The 20,592-nt window shown below is 34.4% G+C and overlaps 1 protein-coding gene across 2 annotated transcripts; it reads right to left on the minus strand.

Annotated features, from left to right (window-relative positions):
- Positions 1-944: 944 nt before the first annotated feature.
- On the minus strand, positions 945-19,464 carry LOC126727503 (UDP-glycosyltransferase 90A1-like). Of its 2 annotated transcripts, XM_050433183.1 has the most exons (2): positions 19,143-19,464; positions 945-2,255 (listed from the first exon to the last, which is right to left on the minus strand). In XM_050433183.1, the coding sequence occupies exons 1-2, from the start codon at positions 19,447-19,449 to the stop codon at positions 1,153-1,155; spliced, it is 1,410 nt and encodes a 469-aa protein (XP_050289140.1). In that variant the 5' UTR covers positions 19,450-19,464; the 3' UTR covers positions 945-1,152. The 2 variants fall into 2 exon arrangements, with proteins under 2 accessions (XP_050289140.1, XP_050289139.1); XM_050433182.1 differs by lacking the exon at positions 19,143-19,464 and having other exon boundaries at positions 945-2,645.
- Between the last annotated feature and the right edge of the window lie 1,128 nt (positions 19,465-20,592).

Raw genomic sequence — 20,592 nt, forward strand, 5'->3', positions numbered from 1 at the left:
AAAAAAAAAAAGAGAGAGAGAGAGAAAGTAAAAACTGTCTTTTTTTTTGAGAAAGAAAAGAAAAAAAGTCTAATTAGAAGTTCTCATTGAATTATGAATCCCATTGACGTCAAACACTGAAACAAAAATATAACGCATTAAAAAAATCTCAATGCAACCTATCTATTTGGTCAAACACACAATCATAGTTTTATTTTAATATATCTCAAATAAAAACAAAAGCTGACAAACATAAACTCTCAATTTTGCTGTAATTATGCCTAATGGTTTCCTAACACAAAAAAAAAGTGTGTATATATATAATTGATTTTTTTTTTAAGTAGTTCCACAAACACAATAAAAATGTCACAATAATTGAAGTGTCGGCTCACCATAGGTCAAAATAAAATAAAATATTAACTCACAACAACTAAAATAAGGGTGTTGCGCAAATATTTTGACTCTTTTTTATGTTCACAAATTTTCTCATTTTTTAATGATTTAATAATAAGGAAAATGAAGATTTCAGCATTGATTCTCCTAATAAAGCAAAGGAGAATATACCAATAACTTACACAACTCATAATAATCATGGTTAGTTTTGTGACCATGATTATATATATTAGAATGTTCCAATGATTATATCACACTTGGCAAAAGTTAAACTATTATGATGCAAAGATTACTGTATTTATCTCAAAATATATATGATAAAAATTTCCGTATTTTTGTTACATATTTTTTTTAAAATAAATGTATTATACAGTATCATTTTTTCACCATTTTCATATTTTTATGCCTAATTTTTGAGTCAGTACTTTGGAAAAAGATGCCAAAAATTACTTGTCTACATACTTACCGTATCAAATGCATACCATATTATACTAACTAATTAATCATACGAACCACTTGATGATAGTCGCATAATTAATTTATTATATAAAAATAAACACATAGCCCATATATAACCATATAATTATTAAGCCTTTTATTTGTCTAAATAACTTTTTATTTAACAAGGATCAAGATAAGATTGAAAATTGCAAAAATACATAAATAAATTACACATAAATTACTCGTAAAAAAAAAAAAAAAAAAGAATTACACATAGAAGCATTTGCGAAACAAAAATAGGAGATACATTTTCAAATTAAAGAGATAAAGAGGTTTTGATCACATATTTTTATTGGTGAGCCGCTCAATCAGCTCGTCCAATTTCTTACGAGAACCACCTTTCTCCACAGCATGCCATGCCAATCGCCCCAATTCTTGTGCCCTCTCCTTAACCTTCCTCCCCTTTGCACCACCCATCAACTCCTTCACTCTCTCACAAATCACACCCCTATCAATGGTCGTGATTTTCTCACCTCCAACATCTCTTTGTGGGACCACTAACCCAGCACCAAATCCCATTGTTACAAGTTTAGCATTCAAGGCTTGCTCACTAATATCAAGCATAGGCCAAGTCAAAAGTGGAACCCCATTTGCCAAGCTCTCCAACACTGAGTTCCAACCACAATGACTCAAAAACCCACCTATTGAAGGGTGTGCTAGTATGCTTCGTTGCTCCACCCAATCATACACAACCAACCCTTCTTCTTTCACTCTCTTAGTCCATCCATCTGGTGGAGCCCAAGTCTTTGATCTCACAACCCAAATGAAAGGATGGCCTGCCATCTCCAACCCAAAAGCAATCTCATCCATTTGATCATTTGACAAATGTGTTTGTGTACCAAATGAAACATAAATCACACTGCCTGATTCATTAGATTCAACGTACTTATCTAGCCACTTGATGTATGAAGCATCCAATTCTTGATCAAGTTGATCATAGAGGAGAAGTGGTCCCACACAATAAGATTTGGCTTCATTGAAATAGTTGGATTCAAGTGCTCCAACATATTCACCTTCAATCTCTTCAAAGCTATTAACAATTACACCCCAACTATTCACATCCGCTTCTGCAAGCTCCATTACAAGACGCACATGATCACCATTTAAAAGTACCTCAGGGATGTCACCTTTGTTCAAAGTGAACGGAAATTTCAGCTCAGAAAAATCTATAGGATCCAAAAGTGACAAATCCTTAACACTTGGGACATGCAAAGAAGGAGATTTGCAAATAACCATAGCAAACACGCCCATTCCATGAGAGACAATACGTGGAATATCAAATAAATGACATGACTCAAGTGTCCAACCGAGGAAAAAGTCAGAGATAACACAAATTGGAGGACACCCATCATCAATCATGTTTCTAAGAACATCCTCAAAAGGTTGTTTCATTTTTTTTGTGGTTTCTATAAAGGTAGCAAATAGAGCCATTGAAGGAAGGTCAGCTGTATTCTCACAGCCTTGTGGCAAGTCTGGAACTTTTGGAAATGGGATTATTGACAAAGTGATATTTGGGTGCTTGTTGGTTCTGGAAGAGATGAATGGAGCATTTGATGGGGTGGTGATGATTGTGACTTTTAGGCCACGGTTTGAGAGGGCTTTTGATATGTCTAGTAAGGGAATGGTGTGGCCTTGAGCCATGTGAGGAAAAATCACTACATGGTGTACTGATGATAGAGCAGCGGCCATGACTGAAATCTAATGGGTCAGGCTTTGTGGATTGTGAGATTGAAGCATGCAGTTCCTTGTATGCTTGCTGGGTATATAATGGGTCAGGCTTTGAACAGTGAATTCAGAAATATTATTATTATGCGGACCCTAGGATTTTAATTAACCGTTAGATGCAGCTCTCAGCAGATTTGCCTACACTGTCGTTTAGTATTAATAATTAACTTCAATAAAATAACATTCGAATAAATAAAAATAAAAAACTCCACCGACTCTCTATTTTTTTAATAAATATATAATTTAATAGTTATTAATAAAAATTTATTTCTAATTATTCATTCACGGCAATATTCTATAGAAGGCTGAAAATATACAAGTTTTTTTTTTTTAAAGAATCTTTACAAAATGTGGCTAAATGTAAACAACACTCTTAAATTTTGGTGTATTTAAATTTTACACCAAAAACTTATATTCCATTTGTATTAGTAGCCTTATCATAATTTTAATGTCACACTCACTCCATTGTAACCAAGTTGCTTGGCATTATTTTATGAGAATAGTTTACCAGGAATTTCTTTCATACCAACATGTGGTGATTCATAAAATCATTCACATATATTTAAGCATATGAGTAATTAAATTATATAAATAAATTACATAATTCATTAAATAAGTTATTGGGCAAATTACAACTCATTTGTTTGTGGTTTGACCGAAATTTAAGTTGTTCATCTGTGATTTGAAATTTAACATGTTACTCACCTGTGATTAGCTTAGTTAGAATTCCGTAACATAAATTTGTTAAAAACATGATTAAATATATAATTTTTCTCTACTTATGTGTCTATCTCCTCCAAAAACATAAAAAACATAAAAATACAAGATCAAATAAGTACTCATTCAAATTTCACATATTGTAATTTGCCGTAAGTTATATAAGTATGACTTGAAATCCTAGTGAATATTTAGTCAATTTGAACATCTTGAGTTAAAAGAATTTCTTTTAAACCGATTTTGGGAAAACTCAAACTTTGTCCATTAGGTAGCATAAAGACTTATTCAGATTTCACCTTTATTTAAAAGATTTCTTTTATTAAAAACGAAATTGAAAGTAGATTGTTTTACCAAGTTCTGGAAAACAAGAAGAAAAAACAAAAGAAAAACGGTCTTCTCTCAATTAAATTTAAGCAAGAAGCCAGGTGGAGGCACGTTAGGCATGTGTCACTATAAATGAAGGGTACCCTTGAAGTTGATGAAAAATTTATTTGCTTTAAATAAGTTAAATTTTTTATTATTATAGGACCATCATAGCAGGTCAATGGCACATCTTCACATACTAGATTAAGAAAAAAAAAATCTTTTATGCGCCCGGTGCTTAAGGCATTTCTCTCATTAACAGGTGGATCCCATATTTGTGGGTTCCACCTGTTAGTGAGAGAGATGTCTCATGTACCAGGTGCATAAGATACTCTCTCTTAAACTAAACACATTATTATCAATTTTTATTATAAAAGTCTTATATGTCTCAATGAATGCACGTGATTGGCATAACTTTAATCACATAATAATAAAAAAATAAAAAAAATTATTTTTCTAGTAATTGGTGACATTAATTAATAGGTTTTATATAATATAATTTAGGGAAATGTTAACAAATGCCCTTAGGGCACTAGTTAAGAATCCGGTTAAAGAAAGTTTTTATGGGAAAAGAAAAAAAAAACAATTAATATTTTGACAACTTTTTTCATTTTCTATAAAAATGATGTCAAAACTTTCCTAAAATGAATTCTTAACCAGTGCCCTAAGGGCACTCGTTAGCATGACCCTATAATTTATAGTATTTCTAGTATCGGACTACTCGATTTTTATTATCTCTTAGATAAGTGGTTATAATATTTCATGCACCTATCAAATATTTTATTTTGCAGCTCAATTGACATATTTTTATTTTTTCAAATGAGATATTCAAGATTTAAATCACCTTACTCCCAATTGTCGATGAGGAAAATAAAAAATTCTTCCAACACACCTAGTTTCTCTAGCAAATAAATACGATCACACGATTCTAAACAGGGTTGTGTTTGTTTCTAAAGATATAACTCTCCACAAAATGGTACAAGAGTGTCTATAATAGATCCCAGGACTTCAAGCCATTTCATCCCTATTTCCTTTCAATTCTAGAGAAACTTTTGCATATGATCGCCACCCTCACAAGACTTCAATTTCTCTTGGACCAAAAAAACTTAAAAACCTAATCTTAAGGTTTGTTTAGTAATTGAGTAAAGTTAAAGCAAATTATCTTGTTCATAAAAAAAAACTTTTAACTTGCAAGAATAGGACTCTGGCGGGCATGAACATGTTGAGCCTGTGATTGATCACTTCGCGTCAATAAGGGTTATTTTAGGCTTCAGATAAATTTATAAAATACCTAAATATATGACTTTATTCAGTTTGTTTATATATATAAGACATGCATGACTTGACAGTTGACAGCTCGACTACGATGCCAAGTGTAGCTTAGGCTAATTGAATTTTTAACAAACACAAGTTCAAAAATTAAGTGAGCTTGATACAAACTCGAACCTAGCTTCTGCATCTTTTTATATCGAGGTCGATCAATCAATACTTTAATTTGCTTGAATTAATCATAATCCCACACCAAGTGTATGCTAAAATTTGCACTTACAAACACAAAACGAAAATAAAAAAGCAACCTTTAAAACTTTTGGGTCAAAATCAAAATGACCCATTTGATATTCTAATTTGAATTTTTCAGTCCCCAAAGGTTAGGGAGACTAAATTGCTCCTTTGGTTGGTTGAGTGGAGGAGAAATTTTCACTTAATGATTATTATTTTAGTAACTTTTATTTATTTCGGGTATTGTATGAAGGTATTCAAATTTCTCTCTAGGGTCTTCAAACTTCAAGTCATATAATTGTGAGCACATTCTTAAGTTTTTAACTCCCTAAGGCAATAATGCCTAGTAGCTCGATACCATAGCTTAATCTTAAAAGAGAATACCATCCGAAAGTATGACTTAGTGGTATAAAATACTTATAATCCATTCTATCTATCAATCCAGGAGTTATGAATTTGAGTAGTATTAAGTCCCACTATAACCTACACGTAGAATTTAAATGAGTTGAGACTATCCTAAATATTAATAAATAATTTTAAAGAGGGAAGTTGTCATAAGTTCTAAACGTGGCACCACCCTAAGGCATGAGTCATATTTTTAAAGTGCAGACTCGCACACAACGCAATCAATGGGCAAAAACGTTGACCACAAGTGGTATGACGTAGGAATGATTTTCATGTGTTAAAGAAAGATAGTGACTTTTTAGCTCAAAGTAAACCTTGTTAGTCATGTTTTTTCTTGTTAGCTGTGACATTTGCATAAATTATTTGGTAACACTGCACGTATAAGTATGCTATGAATTTTTTTTTTTTTTTTAAAGTTCAAGAATAAAAAATTAATTCTTTCACTAGTTTAGGGGGAGAAATGAACAGATTCCAGGCATTATTGAGTTCTCTGTAGATCTCTTTTAAAATTTCAAGATTGTAAAGATATTTTATTTTTGAGAAGTCTTGTTTAGATGATTCCGAAGGAGAGAAAAGAGAACCTTTTAAAATTTAGAAAAAAATGTGTAGTAAATTGAACATGGAATGGAACTTCGGATTTTACATCTTACCCAACCAAAAAACCTATCACCCCATAGCCCATGAAGGGTTGATTTCTATAATATTATATTATTTTCTATAATATAATGTTAATATTATTTATTTTCTATAATATAATATTATAGTTGCTCTTTCTGTGGTCAGAGTGATACGTTTTTTGTTCAAATAGTAGAATTGGAGTTTGTTAATGATTACCCAAAAAAAAAATTCTTGAAGCCGCTATTTTGAAAAATACAATTTACTTAAAATAAGACATACACTATTATTTTTTATCTTGCTTCAAATCTTCTTTCTTTGTTTGGTATTTTTTTTCCCTTTTAGTACAAGTTGGCTTGAATATGGTTTAAGAGGGTAAATATAAATAATCTCTTTGTTTTTTTAGAGACTACTTTTCATGGATCCTGGATATGCTAGAAGGTGCTTTAGACTTTAGAGAAGAAAAAAATGTGTGTTATAAAGAGGGAACAATCAAGTTAAGGCCGAATTTGGGATTGAGAATAAAAGGAACGTATTTACAAAAACTATTTTATATTTTTTATAAAAAAGGTATAAAATACATGTGAAGAGTGAGGAGAGAGAAAGAGGAGCAGCATTGCAAAAAATTATAAGACCAAAAACATGGGCCTCCCTCTTAAAAAAATTATATATATATATATATATATATAATATATATGTATGTATGTATGTATGGGCTTCCCCACCAATCATACGAGACCTTTTATTAAAGTGATTGGTGTTTCAATTAGGGGTGTGCATAAGTTGGATTTGGTTATATTGAACCCATAAGTTGGACAATTTTTTTTTAATTAATATTATTGTTATTAAATTTAGCATTAAAACAACACTACCACTAGTAAGAGTAAATTTATAACCAAATAATCATGAGTATAACACCAAACCAACACAAACTATATGAGGAGAACTTAGAGTTTAAATTTTATTTGGGAAGGGGGAAAAAAGTGAATAAAAAAACTGTATAATAATTTTTAAGTATATGTAAAATATTTTTTTAATTTTAAATATATATTAAATATAAGTGGGTCGATTTGGGTTCAGTGGATTTGTTAATCTTATGACTCAAACCCAACCCGACCCACTATTAAAAAAAAAAAAAAAAATTTCATAACCCAACCCAACCCAACCCACTAACCCTTGAAAACTGACCCAACCCAGAGGGTTGGGTTGGCTCGAGCCGATTTTGGTGAGTTGGCTGCACACCCTTAGTTTCAACTAAATTTGGGTTTGGCTTACCTCCAATACTTTTTTAACTGAAATCTCCTTTTATTTTAATGAGAAACTGTTAAATCACCTACTAAGTAAAATGTTGATATTAAAACTCACTACCACTTGTCATTGTATACTTAGAACAAAATGTGCTGTCAAGTTGAAAAAGGATTAGAGGCAAGCCAACCCCTTGAATTTAGCCCAGTCATTGTGCGCAATGTGTTTGGATAGAGAATTTGTACACTTGACAAAATTTAAAATTTTATCAAATAAAATGACTTAATTAGGAATTTAGCTGAAATTTGGAGTGTAAATTCCTCAAATTTTATATTATTTTCAAAATTCTTGATCTTTTCTTCAGCATTCTCCTATACGAATAAAATCTTATGTCCCACTTTTAAGGTTCTAGTTTATAGTTTATACTCCATTAATTGTAATATTTCATGTGTTTGTTCTTTTTTTTTTTTTTTTTTTTTTCATTTTTGAGTTTGGTTATATTATAAGAGAATAACAAATAGACATGTGACAAGATTAGTTGACAAGCATACACACATACTCAAAAAAGTTAACGAATGCCCTAATGACATTAGTTTATGATGCATTTTTAAAAACTTTTTATGAGAAAAGAAAAAAAAACTGATTTTTTTATATATTTTTTTTTATCTATTTCATGAAAGTGATAACAAAACTTTCCTGAAATTGTCAATTAACAAATGCCCTAAAAACGCCTATTAACTAAACCCATATTGATCCACACCCTACCTGATTAATGATCGTCTACCTAACAATAGCCATGGACTTGTAGCTATTGTAAGGTTGAATTTAATCAACCATGTGTTGGCTTTATTCCATGACGAATTTGCTTGTAATATAGCACTTAGAAACCTTGTATTTAGGTGGGAATCATGTAAGGGTAGTGTGTGAGAGAGTGTGAAGAAATGCTCAAGACAGTGCAGTGAAGCAGAGACTCGCGGCTAGGACTCGCGGGTGGCTCGCGGCTTGCAAGCCGCCAAAAGTTGCTCACGTGCAGAGCATGCAGGGGAGCTGAACAGTCACGCCACCTGGAGCACTACATGACAAAAATCCAGACTAGCCATAAAGTTAGCTCGCGACTTGAACTCGCGACTCAGTCAAGTCGCGAGGTCAAGTCGCCAGCCAGCCCTGTTTTTGGAAAAACTGACTCTTCGTATTTCATTCTCACATCAGTATAAATACCCCTTATTCCCACAAGATATGTGTGGCTATTCAGAAAGAAAAACCCTAAGAGAGGTTTCTTCAAAACACCCACCCAATTAGAGAGAGCTACTCATTCTTAGAGAGAAACCTTTGTAGTCTCTTCTCATTCCCTCTCTCATTGTCATACCTATTGAGAGGAGATTTCTATCCAAACACTACCCACACCAATTTAGAGTGTTGAGTGTTTTTGGAGCTTTGGGAAGCATTGGAAGATGCCAAGGATGGCGGATGCTACGGTCTAGTAGCGGAATCCGGTAAGCTAGAGAAGAAAAAGGTTCGGCGCAACCTCGTTGGAGTAAGAAGCTTGGAGGGCTTAGGTACATCGGGTAGATTAGACTTGGAGGGTCTATTGCTGTTCATGTATCCCAACTACATTTTCTAGTGGATTGTTTACCGCTTGGAGGGCGGCGGAGAGGTTTTACGCCGAGGGTTTCGGTTTCCTCTTCGATAACACATCGTGTGTTGTCCTTGTGTTTGCATCTCTCTTCCCTTTATCTTTGCCTTTTATTTTCTGCTGTGAATGTGATTTTAATTGGCTTAGATTGTTTATCAATTCTGTATTAAGCTTTTGTTCATGTTCCGCACATTAATTGTTTGATATTGTGAGAGTGTCTTTTTCGGGATACTCAGGCCCAAGGATCCCGAGCCTGAGTGAAAAAGAAAAAGGGGATTTGGTGGACTGGGCCTTGACTCACCGCAACTAAATGGCTGTTTAAGAATCAAGCGAATGCAGAGAAATGTTCCTGACAATAAACAAGGATATCGAGGAGTGCCAAAATTAACAACGTAAGTTCAGAAGGAAAGATTAAACAGGATTAGCAAGACAATAAAAAAAAGTACTGTGGGGATCCTGGGGACAATATTTCATTAAAGCATTATCTGTTTGATTACAGCAAGCTTACTAGGACGTGATACAAGGTCCAATCAAGCTAAAAAATTGCAGCTTTGAATGGCTATTTCAGCCTTCAAAACTTGCGAAGTTTGATTCTTGTTGGATCCGAGTATGTGCCATAGTTGCTTTTTACAGGATATCGGGAAGCAGTGTTTGTCTTTCCCTTTAGTATTTTCTTTCTGCCTAAACTTTCTGATGATTTCTAGTGAATCTCTTCTTTCTATTGTTCCTTTCTTTTTTTCTTGCTGCTTTTCTTCACAACCCATCCTCTCCTTTTATAGTGGAGTTTTTCTGGGCGTCTTGGGGAACCGTTGGTTCCCCTGTTTTGGTCTTTCGTGAACAGAGTATGTTCTGTCCTCATCATCTCGGTAAGTCCCCTTTTCCGTTTTCTCTCATTCTTTCCTTTTCTTGGTTCTGATTCCTTCGAAAGTTTCTGGTTGGCCATCCTCTTTGGGGTGTGCTGAGGTATGCCCTTCTCGGCATCCTCACTTCTGGTGTCTTTTACTTCTCCGTTTTTTTCCTATTTGGGCGGAATCCTGTTCTGCTCTTTTGAAATCGTTTTGTTAACATTCTTCTTCCTTGTTTTGGTTCCCCGACGCCTTTCCTGTTTGTGCCATGAAGGGTCGCTTGCGTCCTTTTGTTTTTTTCTTGTTTTTCTTTCTATCGATCTGTCCTGGTCTTCTTTTTTCTTTGCGCTCATTGATGGTGCCCGAGGATCCTTGCGCCTTATACTTTGCTGTGATGTTCTCTCTTTTTCTTTTTTGGTTGCTTTTCCTTTTCTGGGCTTAACTCACTCTTTCTTGGGCTTAGCTTATTCTTTCTTGGGCTTATTTTTTGCTGTGATTTTTTAGACCTCAACAGTCATATAAGACCTCAATGTCATAAGTTGAAGAGGGAACAAAACCATGTTGCTAGATCCCTTCCCAAAAAGCCTAGTGGACCTAAACACATTGTTTGTCACCATTGTGGTGCCTTTGGTCATCTAAGACTTCAATGCTCTAAGTTTCATGCTTTTAAAAGAATTAAAAGAAAAGAAAAACTTGAGTTTTTTGGAAGTTGTGCTAAAAAGAGTAAACCGGTTTTGAGTGAAAATAGCATGTTATTAAAGAAAATGTTTAATGCTCTTAACTCCTTGACTATGTGCATCCCCGGTTCTCATTCTTCCAACCCTCGTCTCGCTTCTCTTGAGACACTCATTTCAAACAATCGTTCCGTTTGGATGAGGAAGGATTCATATGGTTAAGCTTGTGCTCTTTTTGGTCTTTGATCTAATTCTTTCGATCTTTGTAGGACCCTTCTTGCATTAAATGTCATATCATCATGCATTTTGTGCATCTTGCATTTATTTGTATGCATTGTTTTGTTCTTGATCTTACTTTTATGTTTCTGCTTTGTGTGAGTAAAAAATCCAAAACCACATAAAAAGTGAAAAATTCAAAAAGTTTGATCGTATATGTTTGAGCACATATCACATGTGAGTTTGGCCTTGTACCTTTGTACAAATGGCTTTGTGCATTTACGAGCTTAGCTTGTTATTTTTACACTTATATCTTTGTGGGTAAAATCTTGACATCTTTGTGTGATTGTTGTAAATCGATCTTCAAGCTTGTCATGAATGATTAGTCAATAGTCATGCTGGTTTTGATACATGCGTAGACTTGTGCTTATATCTCTTCCCACTCTTTTATTTTTATTGCTTAAAGAGCTCAATAAATGTAAATCTCAAAATGAAAAGAGATAATGAGCTGCAAAAGCCGTCGCACATACTAGTATTCGACTAGGAAAAAGGGAAAGCGACTTATATGAAAATGTATGATGCCCAAAAAGCCAAAGGCTTGTTCATCAATTTGAAATATCAAAAATTTCAGCCATCAATCTCAAAAATGAGATGTATTGCTCAAAATAAGTTGTATTGATTCAAAATGATCAAATGATATGAATTGTAAGAAGCCAAATGAAAAGCTTCAATCTTATGTAATCATTTTTTTGTGGGAGGTCATATATGTTCATTTCTATAATTGAGATAGACCACTTGATTTAGTACTAGTTGTGTATGACTTGATTGAATTGATCATTGAAACTTCACTCTAGACTAAGGACTATTCCACATTTGATACACACACAACACACTTGCCTAATGTTCAATGAATGTCTTATTCATTTGTTAGATTGTACTTGTCTAAATGTGATGTGCGTGTGCTCAATCTTATATGGATTAATCCAAAAATATTTTTGATCATTTTATATGTTTTTGGAAGTGATTTTTATCACTTTTTGTATTTATGTTTAGTGCTTACTTTGTTTTTCAATGTTTAAACATGTTCTGGTTTGAAAAACAAGTGTCAGATTTTTTGGCCACTCATTTTGGCTACTTGCGTGAGCTGCCAGCAAGCTGCCAGTTTTGGCTACTTGGTTTGGCGGCTTGCAAGCCGCGAGTGTAAGCCGCGAGTTCATACAGAGAGGTTTCGCAGCTCACTCGCGACTTGGCTCGCGACTCGCCAGTCGCGAGTCGCCCAGAATCAGCTTTTTAAAGAGTTTTTTTCGTGGGAAACTTGTTTTAAACCTCTCCCATCCTCTCTAAAACCCATCTTTCAATATTTTTACATAAAAACCCAACCAATTTGAATGGTTTTTCAATCCATTAACATCTCTAAGGTAATTATAAACTCTTTTCATTGATTTTGATCCTTAGATTATGTTTTGGAGAGTTTTGTGCTCTTGGTTGGGATTTTCATCATAGGGGTTGGGAAAACTTATTTTTTGTCAATTTTCTTCATGGGATTGGTTTCTTTTGTTGATATGCATTGGATGTTGGTCCCTTGTGGCAGAAAGAACATGTATTAAGGGTGAATTTCATGATGTTCATGCATTGTTTCACATTTTTGTTCATAGTGTGCATGCTAGGTGTTTGATAAAATGTCTCTTAGACATTTTCTCGCTTGTTTGGATTCCGATGAGTACCAAACTTTGGGGTTTCTCATGTTTCCTCATTAGGAACATGTTTGGTTCATTGGTTGTGTATTTTAACACACTTTGCCCCACATGTGCATTTTTCATGCATTGGTCATGCATGCACTTAGCCACCTCTTGCACACACCTTTGCTACCTTTGTCATGCATTGGACTTTACCTTATTTCTTCATCCTAGCATGTCATGTTTACCTTATACTTTGTAGCATGCTACTTTGTCTTAGGTTTGAACTTCATTTTCTCATTCATCTTGCACCCCTCATGCATTATTATCATTGTTTGTTCATTCATCTCTTGCCCTTTTTTTTCTCCTTGACCCTTTGTCTATTCCTGACAAAAAGGGGGAGAGTATACTCTAGAGAGTATACCGGAGTGTTTTGTCATTTCTATATGACTCTTGTTATGACTCTTGTGCACATCCTTAGGGGGAGAAATTCTATTTCTCGTGCACATTTGTAGGGAGAGAGATTTTCCATAGTGGAGATGCATATACCAAGGGGGAGAAGACTTTGTGTTAACTAGAAAACTTTGTTCTGTTTGTTTTCTTGTTGGCTTTATGCTGTTTTGAGTTATGCTTTGTTGTTCTCATTGCATCATGTTTGTGCTTTGGACATGCATATATCCCTATGCTATTGTGCTTCTTTGAATGCATGTTCGGATGATCATTTGCTTTGCTATGTGATCATTGTAGTCATTTCTATATGACTGTTTTGGTGTATGATCAAGTTGCACACATGTTTCACATCATGGTTACTTGATCGCAATTTACTTATTACATTATACTTGTCCTTTTATTACTTACTTTACCTTGAGGGTCTAATGTGTTTTGTGCAAGTGTTTTAGGTTACAAGTATATATGTTCTAAGTGCATCACAGCTTCTCATCATTTTGAAGGGGAGAAACTTTAAGCACTTTTAGTTTATATTGTTTAAGTTTTTATTCAATATAATGTGGTTTGTACCCATGTGCTTTTGTAAGCTTTTAGGGTTAATGTTTTTTTTTTTTTTTGCATAGTTTGTAGGCTTTATGATATGTACCTTGCTTTATGCAGCCTTTTATGCTTTGTTTAAATCAGTACTTCTATATAAATGTATTGCATTTTCTTTTAAGTACTGTCACTCTTGTGCCCTTGTAGGATTGTTCCTAGATGCATATGCCTTGTGTGTTATGCATTGGTTGAGTGTTGAGCATACAAGTGTCTTGCCTTGTGCTTGTTAACTTGTATGTCCTTGTGTTCATTCCAAGTGTGAATGAGCACTGTGATCACTACCTTGTGGTGTTCACTTGGTTGATCAAGCCATGGTTTGTTTCTTAACTCCATCTTTGCTTGATCACATTTTGCCTGTTTCATATGCATTTTATGATTTTCTGCTTACAATGATCATGGTGTATTGTTGTGTTTCAGGAGATTCATGTTCATATGATTCAAGAGCTGCACAGCTTCTAGATTTAGGTGTGAGTGAGTTTTGCCATTGTTCCCAAACTCATGTTTAAGTCTAGAGTCTGTTTTAGGGTGTTTTGTCATGGAATAGCCAAAGGGGGAGATTGTAAGGTTGAATTTAATCAACCATGTGTTGGCTTTATTCCATGACAAATTTGCTTGTAATATAGCACTTAGAAACCTTGTATTTAGGTGGGAATCATGTAAGGGTAGTGTGTGAGAGAGTGTGAAGAAATGCTCAAGACAGTGCAGTGAAGCAGAGACTCGCGGCTAGGACTCGCGGGTGGCTCGCGGCTTGCAAGCCGCCAAAAGTTGCTCACCTGGAGCACTACATGACAAAAATCCAGACTGGCCATAAAGTTAGCTCGCGACTTGAACTCGCGACTCAGTCAAGTCGCGAGGTCAAGTCGCCAGCCAGCCCTGTTTTTGGAAAAACTGACTCTTCGTATTCCATTCTCACACCAGTATAAATACCCCTCATTCCCACAAGATATGTGTGACTATTCAGAAAGAAAAACCCTAAGAAAGGTTTCTTCAAAACACCCACCCAATTAGAGAGAGCTACTCATTCTTAGAGAGAAACCTTTGTAGTCTCTTCTCATTCCCTCTCTCATTGTCATACCTATTGAGAGGAGATTTCTATCCAAACACTACCCACACCAATTTAGAGTGTTGAGTGTTTTTGGAGCTTTGGGAAGCATTGGAAGATGCCAAGGATGGCGGATGCTACGGTCTAGTAGCGGAATCCGGTAAGCTAGAGAAGAAAAAGGTTCGGCGCAACCTCGTTGGAGCAAGAAGCTTGGAGGGCTTAGGTACATCGGGTAGATTAGACTTGGAGGGTCTATTGCTGTTCATGTATCCCAACTACATTTTCTAGTGGATTGTTTACCGCTTGGAGGGCGGCGGAGAGGTTTTACGCCGAGGGCTTCGGTTTCCTCTTCGATAACACATCGTGTGTTGTCCTTGTGTTTGCATCTCTCTTCCCTTTATCTTTGCCTTTTATTTTCTGCTGTGAATGTGATTTTAATTGGCTTAGATTGTTTATCAATTCTGTATTAAGCTTTTGTTCATGTTCCGCACATTAATTGTTTGATATAAAGCTTGAATTGGTAATTTGTAATTTGGGGGTCTAATCGTTCAAAGGTGTTTATACACGTTTTTGAACTTTCAGCTATAAATGATAGTACTAAGATCAAGAAAACTTTCACCCCTTTGTGTTATGGTTTTGTGAGATCAATTTGTTACTTTCATAAAGTTGTGTTTGGATTATTTTGATTGTCAATGTTAAACTGGGTTGCTTTCCGTACGTCCAAAAAAGACAACTTTCTTTTGCACAAAATAGATGAGTGTGTTCCTATACTGGGTCGTCAACTCGAAATCCTTTTAGGCAGCTTTTAGAATTGTAAAAAAGTTTTCTTTGAATTTTGGTCCAAAATGACCTTGAATTTTTGTAATTGCTCGAGACATTATGACAACAGTGTTAATTGCTAATTCTGAAGGGGAAACACAGTAAGTAGTAGTTTGAAGTTTGATTTAATAATGTTGCATAGGTTAGATTGGGATTCAAATGCCAAGATATTTCATATTAATTTCATATTCTTATTCCATATGCGTTTTTGTTTGTTTTTTTCTTTTTCTTTTTTTTTTTTAAATTTTTTTGGTAACTCTTTCTTTTTTTTTTTTTTTTTTTTTTTTTTTTGAAACCTACTTCTTTCCTTTTTCTTTTTAAATTGATAATAGAAAATTATTTTCAGTAATTTAATGTAAAAAAAATATCATTAAAAATAAAACTACAACAAAAATTATAAAATACTTTAAAAGTACAACAAATGCATACTACCCCCTCTTAACGCATAAATAGTAGGTTTTATCATGAATTTAATTAATGGAATCTACTGTTATGTGAAAAAAGGGAATACACCAAGGAAGTTAATACCATATTGTACTGGTTGGTATGGCCGGTATTTCTCCTTCTGGTGGATAAAATGGTTCAAAAACACCCTTAAATTGTACTGCTCAAAATACCGGTCTATACCGGACTATGCCGGGAATACAGGCAAATATCGACTATTTCAAGCGGAAAGTAAAAACCGGCCAGTACAAAAAGCTTCTTTAAAAAAAAAAAAAAAAAAAACAACAACAACAAAACATAAAAGTACCAGATGGCTCACATCACCTTCAGGCCCAGCACCACTTTGTTGGTCGTTGTTAACATTTAGCTGGTTATCTCTTCGTCTTCCTCCTTCAATTTTGTCTGTTCACTTCCCTTTTTATTCTTTTATTCTTTTTTCCCTTCTTCTTATCTGTTGTTTAGACTACAGTTGCACCTCCTTGGTCCTTTTGTTTTGTGTGGCTCCTGTAATCTTATTTTGTGTGTACTAACACCACACGTGTAGACATTGATATTTGAAACAAGTTTGAAATTTCAATTATATCTTTTATTTCAAATTTTCAACTACTGTCACTCACTAGTTTTATATTTTTATTAATAGGTTGATATGTGAGCTAGAGATAAACAATAAGTGAACTATTATATGCTTATAAATTTAAGGCAAAAATACAAAACTAACCCTCTAACTTTCAGTCTTTTTCATTTCAGTCCTCTAACTTTCATTTTTGTCATTTCAGTCATTTAACTTTCAATTTTTGTCAATGCAGGACTCCGTTAGAACTCAACTAGGGACTGTCATTAATTGAGCCAAAACGACGTCGTTTTGGCAAATTTTTTTTAATAAATTTCAGAAAAAAAAAAAGAAAAATCTATTAAAAAAAAAAAAACCTAACCCGAGTAAAATCACAGACACCCACGAGAACATTTTGATGCAGAAATAGAACCTGGTTTTCACTGTCGGGTTCTCTTTCTCTCTCCCCATTCCCTCCACCAAAGCATCGTCGTTCTCGTGCTCATTCTCGTTTTTGATTTCGTCGGAGTCGATTCGGCCCGAAGTGAGATGGTGGCGAATCAAGGCGGCAAGGCCGAACATTGCGGAGGCGATGGAGGTCAAGCAACCAGCGGCACAGTGGGCTTTGAGCTTTAGGACCCAAGTGAGCTGCTTGACGTTTTTGCGTCCTCGGTGGCCTTTGTCTCTGGTACGACCCGACCCGGGCGAGTCCGTTGTGATGAGAAAATCGTCCTTCGTCTGACCCTCTAGCTCCACCATTGACCAATTCGGATTCTCCATCTTCACCACCACCGACGTGCCACGGTGGCTCTCTTTCGCCCACCATTGAAACGAAGGTGTCATTCTTTCCTTTCTCTCTTTAAGGTCTGATCTCACACAATGAGACCTTTAAAACACCAAAAACTCGAAACTTCGAGCTTTGCAATAGCCCATTCTTTTTAGTGTTTGCTGAGATAGCGCTGTAGCTCTCGAATAACGGTTGAGGAAGACATTTGTGTGTGCTGCTTCTTCTTTTGGTTTTTGACTTCGCTGCTGCTGAGTTCTCTGGTTTGGGTTTTTTTATTTTATTTTTTTTACAGATTTTTTTTTCTTGTTAAAAAAAAAAAAAAGGAAGCCAAAACGACGTCGTTTTGGCTCAATTAACGACAGTCCCTAACTGAGTTCTAACGGAATCCCACATTGACAAAATTGAAAGTTAAAAGATTGAAATGACAAACATAAAAGTTAGATGATTGAAATGAAAAAAACTGATAGTTAGAGAGTCAGTTTTGCATTTTTGCCTAAATTTAAATTTAAGTGCTCTTAATAAATTATTATTATGTGAACTTTAACTACTAAACATTTAAATACATATAAAAAATAAGTGTGTGTGTGTGTATATATATATATATATATATAATTAGCAATAATTCCGAAATGGTACACCAATATTAATCAATACTGAAATATTTCATTTATCTGGTCAAAACAAAACGGCCTCGGATACAGTATTATCTCCCTTGGAATACACACTTATTTATTATATTTTTTTGAGATAAAAGATAGGATTTTATTGATATAACCAACATATACACCGAGTATTACCCTGTTCAAACATAGGTAGAACAAGGGAAGAAAAAACGCAGTTATTACAATGACACAAGACTTACACCATGCATCCTGTGTTGAAAGGAGGCTGACCCAAGCCATTTGCACTAAAGCCCAACCAATCCAAGAGTTGGGCACACTTTGTTATTCCGAAAAGAACTCAAGAATTCCTCTGTGCTGTCAAAAGCTTCCAGTATTCCTGCAGGGAACTGATAGCTCCCTTCAAGATAGAGTTGAAATGAGATTGGATCCTTTCAAAGTAATACTGATTTCTGGCATTCCAGATTGCCTAGGATGTCACTACCCACCTTTCCAAGTCCGCTCTCGATAGTTTGTCCACCAAAATTCGAAAGAGCTGGAAAAAATCGCACAAGTTATTTTGGCACTTTTGGATTCCACCACTGCATTGTGCCCACAGCAGTTGTCCTACTGTCTCGGGTTGGCAGCAAATTTCGCAATGTGGATCCACCTGTACTCTCCGCCTATGTAGATTTTCCCTGGTTGGCAGAATGTTGGAGCAAGCACGCCGAAGGAACATCCGGACTTTTGGAGGCACATTCATTTTCCAGAGCTTCCTCCATAGGGGCTTCTCAGTGATTGCTGTGGAATGTCAGATCCGTTTCGGCTTCTTCATCCTAATAGCTACCTGATAGGCAGATTTCACCGAGAAAGAATGGGACTTGTTCGCCTTCGACGTTAATACATCCAGAGTAGCTGTATAATTACATATCGTTTTAGGGATCATTAAGGATATATTTTTTACTAAGACTAACTAGGAGACTGAATTGAATAAAGTTAAAATGTAAAGGATTGATTTAAATGAAAGCGAAGTTAGATGAATAAATTGAATTTTAGGCAAAATTAAAGAGTGAAATTTGTAATTAAGCAAATTAAATAAGATTTTCACTTTTTATTGTCTTTCGAAATAACTTTAAACATAAATATGTGCTTAACCATAAGCTTTTATTTTAAAAATATTAAATACTTTTTTTCCCTTCATTCCAATATCGACCTCTTTTAATTGATAAATTATTAACAGTATGTTTGAGTGAAAGAATTGCTATCAAATAAATGACATGACTCAAGTGTCCAACCGAGGAAAAAGTCAGAGATAACACAAATTGGAGGACACCCATCGTCAATCATGTTTCTAAGAACATCCTCAAAAGGTTGTTTCATTTTTTTTGTGGCTTCTATAAAGGTAGTAAATAGAGCCATTGAAGGAAGGTCAGCTGTATTCTCACAGCCTTGTGGCAAGTCTGGAACTTTTGGAAATGGGATTATTGACAAAGTGATATTTGGGTGCTTGTTGGTTCTGGAAGAGATGAATGGAGCATTTGATGGGGTGGTGATGATTGTGACTTTTAGGCCACGGTTTGAGAAGGCTTTTGATATGTCTAGCAAGGGGATGGTGTGGCCTTGAGCCATGTGAGGAAAAATCACTACATGGTGTACTGGTGATAGAGCAGTGGCCATGACTGAAATCTAAGCTTTGTGGATTGTGAGACTTGAAGCATATAGTTCCTTTTATCCTTGCTGGGTATATAATGGATCTGGCTTTGAACAGTGAATTCAGAAATATTATTATTATACGGAGTCTTGGATCAACCAGCAGCTCTCAGCAGATTTGCCTACACTGTCGTTTAGTATTAATATAACAAGTAATTAAGTTCAATTAAATACAATTCGAGTAAATAAAAATAAAAAATTCCACCGTCTTTCTATTTTTTTTTTAAAAATAAATATATAATTTAATAGTTTTAATAGTTATTAAAAAAAATTATTTTGATCTTGTTTATATCCAATTATTCATTCACGACAATATTCTATAGAAAGGTGAAAATATACAAATGACACGTTTGGTAGACTGTAGCGGTAATTATATAGAAACGAAAACAAGTATTACAAGAAATACAAGATGTTGTAATGTAATACTTAATATTATTCACTTGTTTGGCGACAACACAATAATAGAACCTTGAAGACGAGAAATTATAGAATCTTCTAGTGGACCACGTCACTTATCCATCATTCCACTAAAAAGCTTTCATTTGTTTAAAATTGTTAAGTCAGTAATTAATTTCTGTTTTAAATTTTTTTTTCTAACTAAAAATTTTAAACAGGTGAAAGTTTTTTAATGGAATGGTGGACCACTTGTCCACAATGTGGATCTCATAATTTCTCCTTGAAGACAATGAAATGAAATCATTTTAAATCAAACCTAAGATATATTTTGGGAAATATTTTACTCATATAATTATATATCCTAAAAAATAACTTTAAAAAAAAATTTTGAAAGAGAGATTAGTTAATCTTTTATGATTTTTTATTTTCATAATTGTTAAATGCATATGGAAAGTTTATTTATTAGAAAATATATCAATTTTAGAAATTAATATACCTATTAAGAAATAGCTATTACGACCTCTTTAGAGATGAATAGTTATTCCTCATTTTAAAGAATAACTATTCATAAAGAATGACTATTCCCTTTAATAAAAACATAACCAAAATATTGAATAACTAAACTATAGGAATAATTATTATATTACAGTGCCTATTACAGTTTATCAAAGTATGAGTAAATGTGTCATTGACCTGGTAAGATGGTCATATAAT

The sequence above is a fragment of the Quercus robur genome, chromosome 5, assembly GCF_932294415.1.
Source record: "Quercus robur chromosome 5, dhQueRobu3.1, whole genome shotgun sequence".
Classification (NCBI taxonomy): Eukaryota; Viridiplantae; Streptophyta; class Magnoliopsida; order Fagales; family Fagaceae; genus Quercus; species Quercus robur.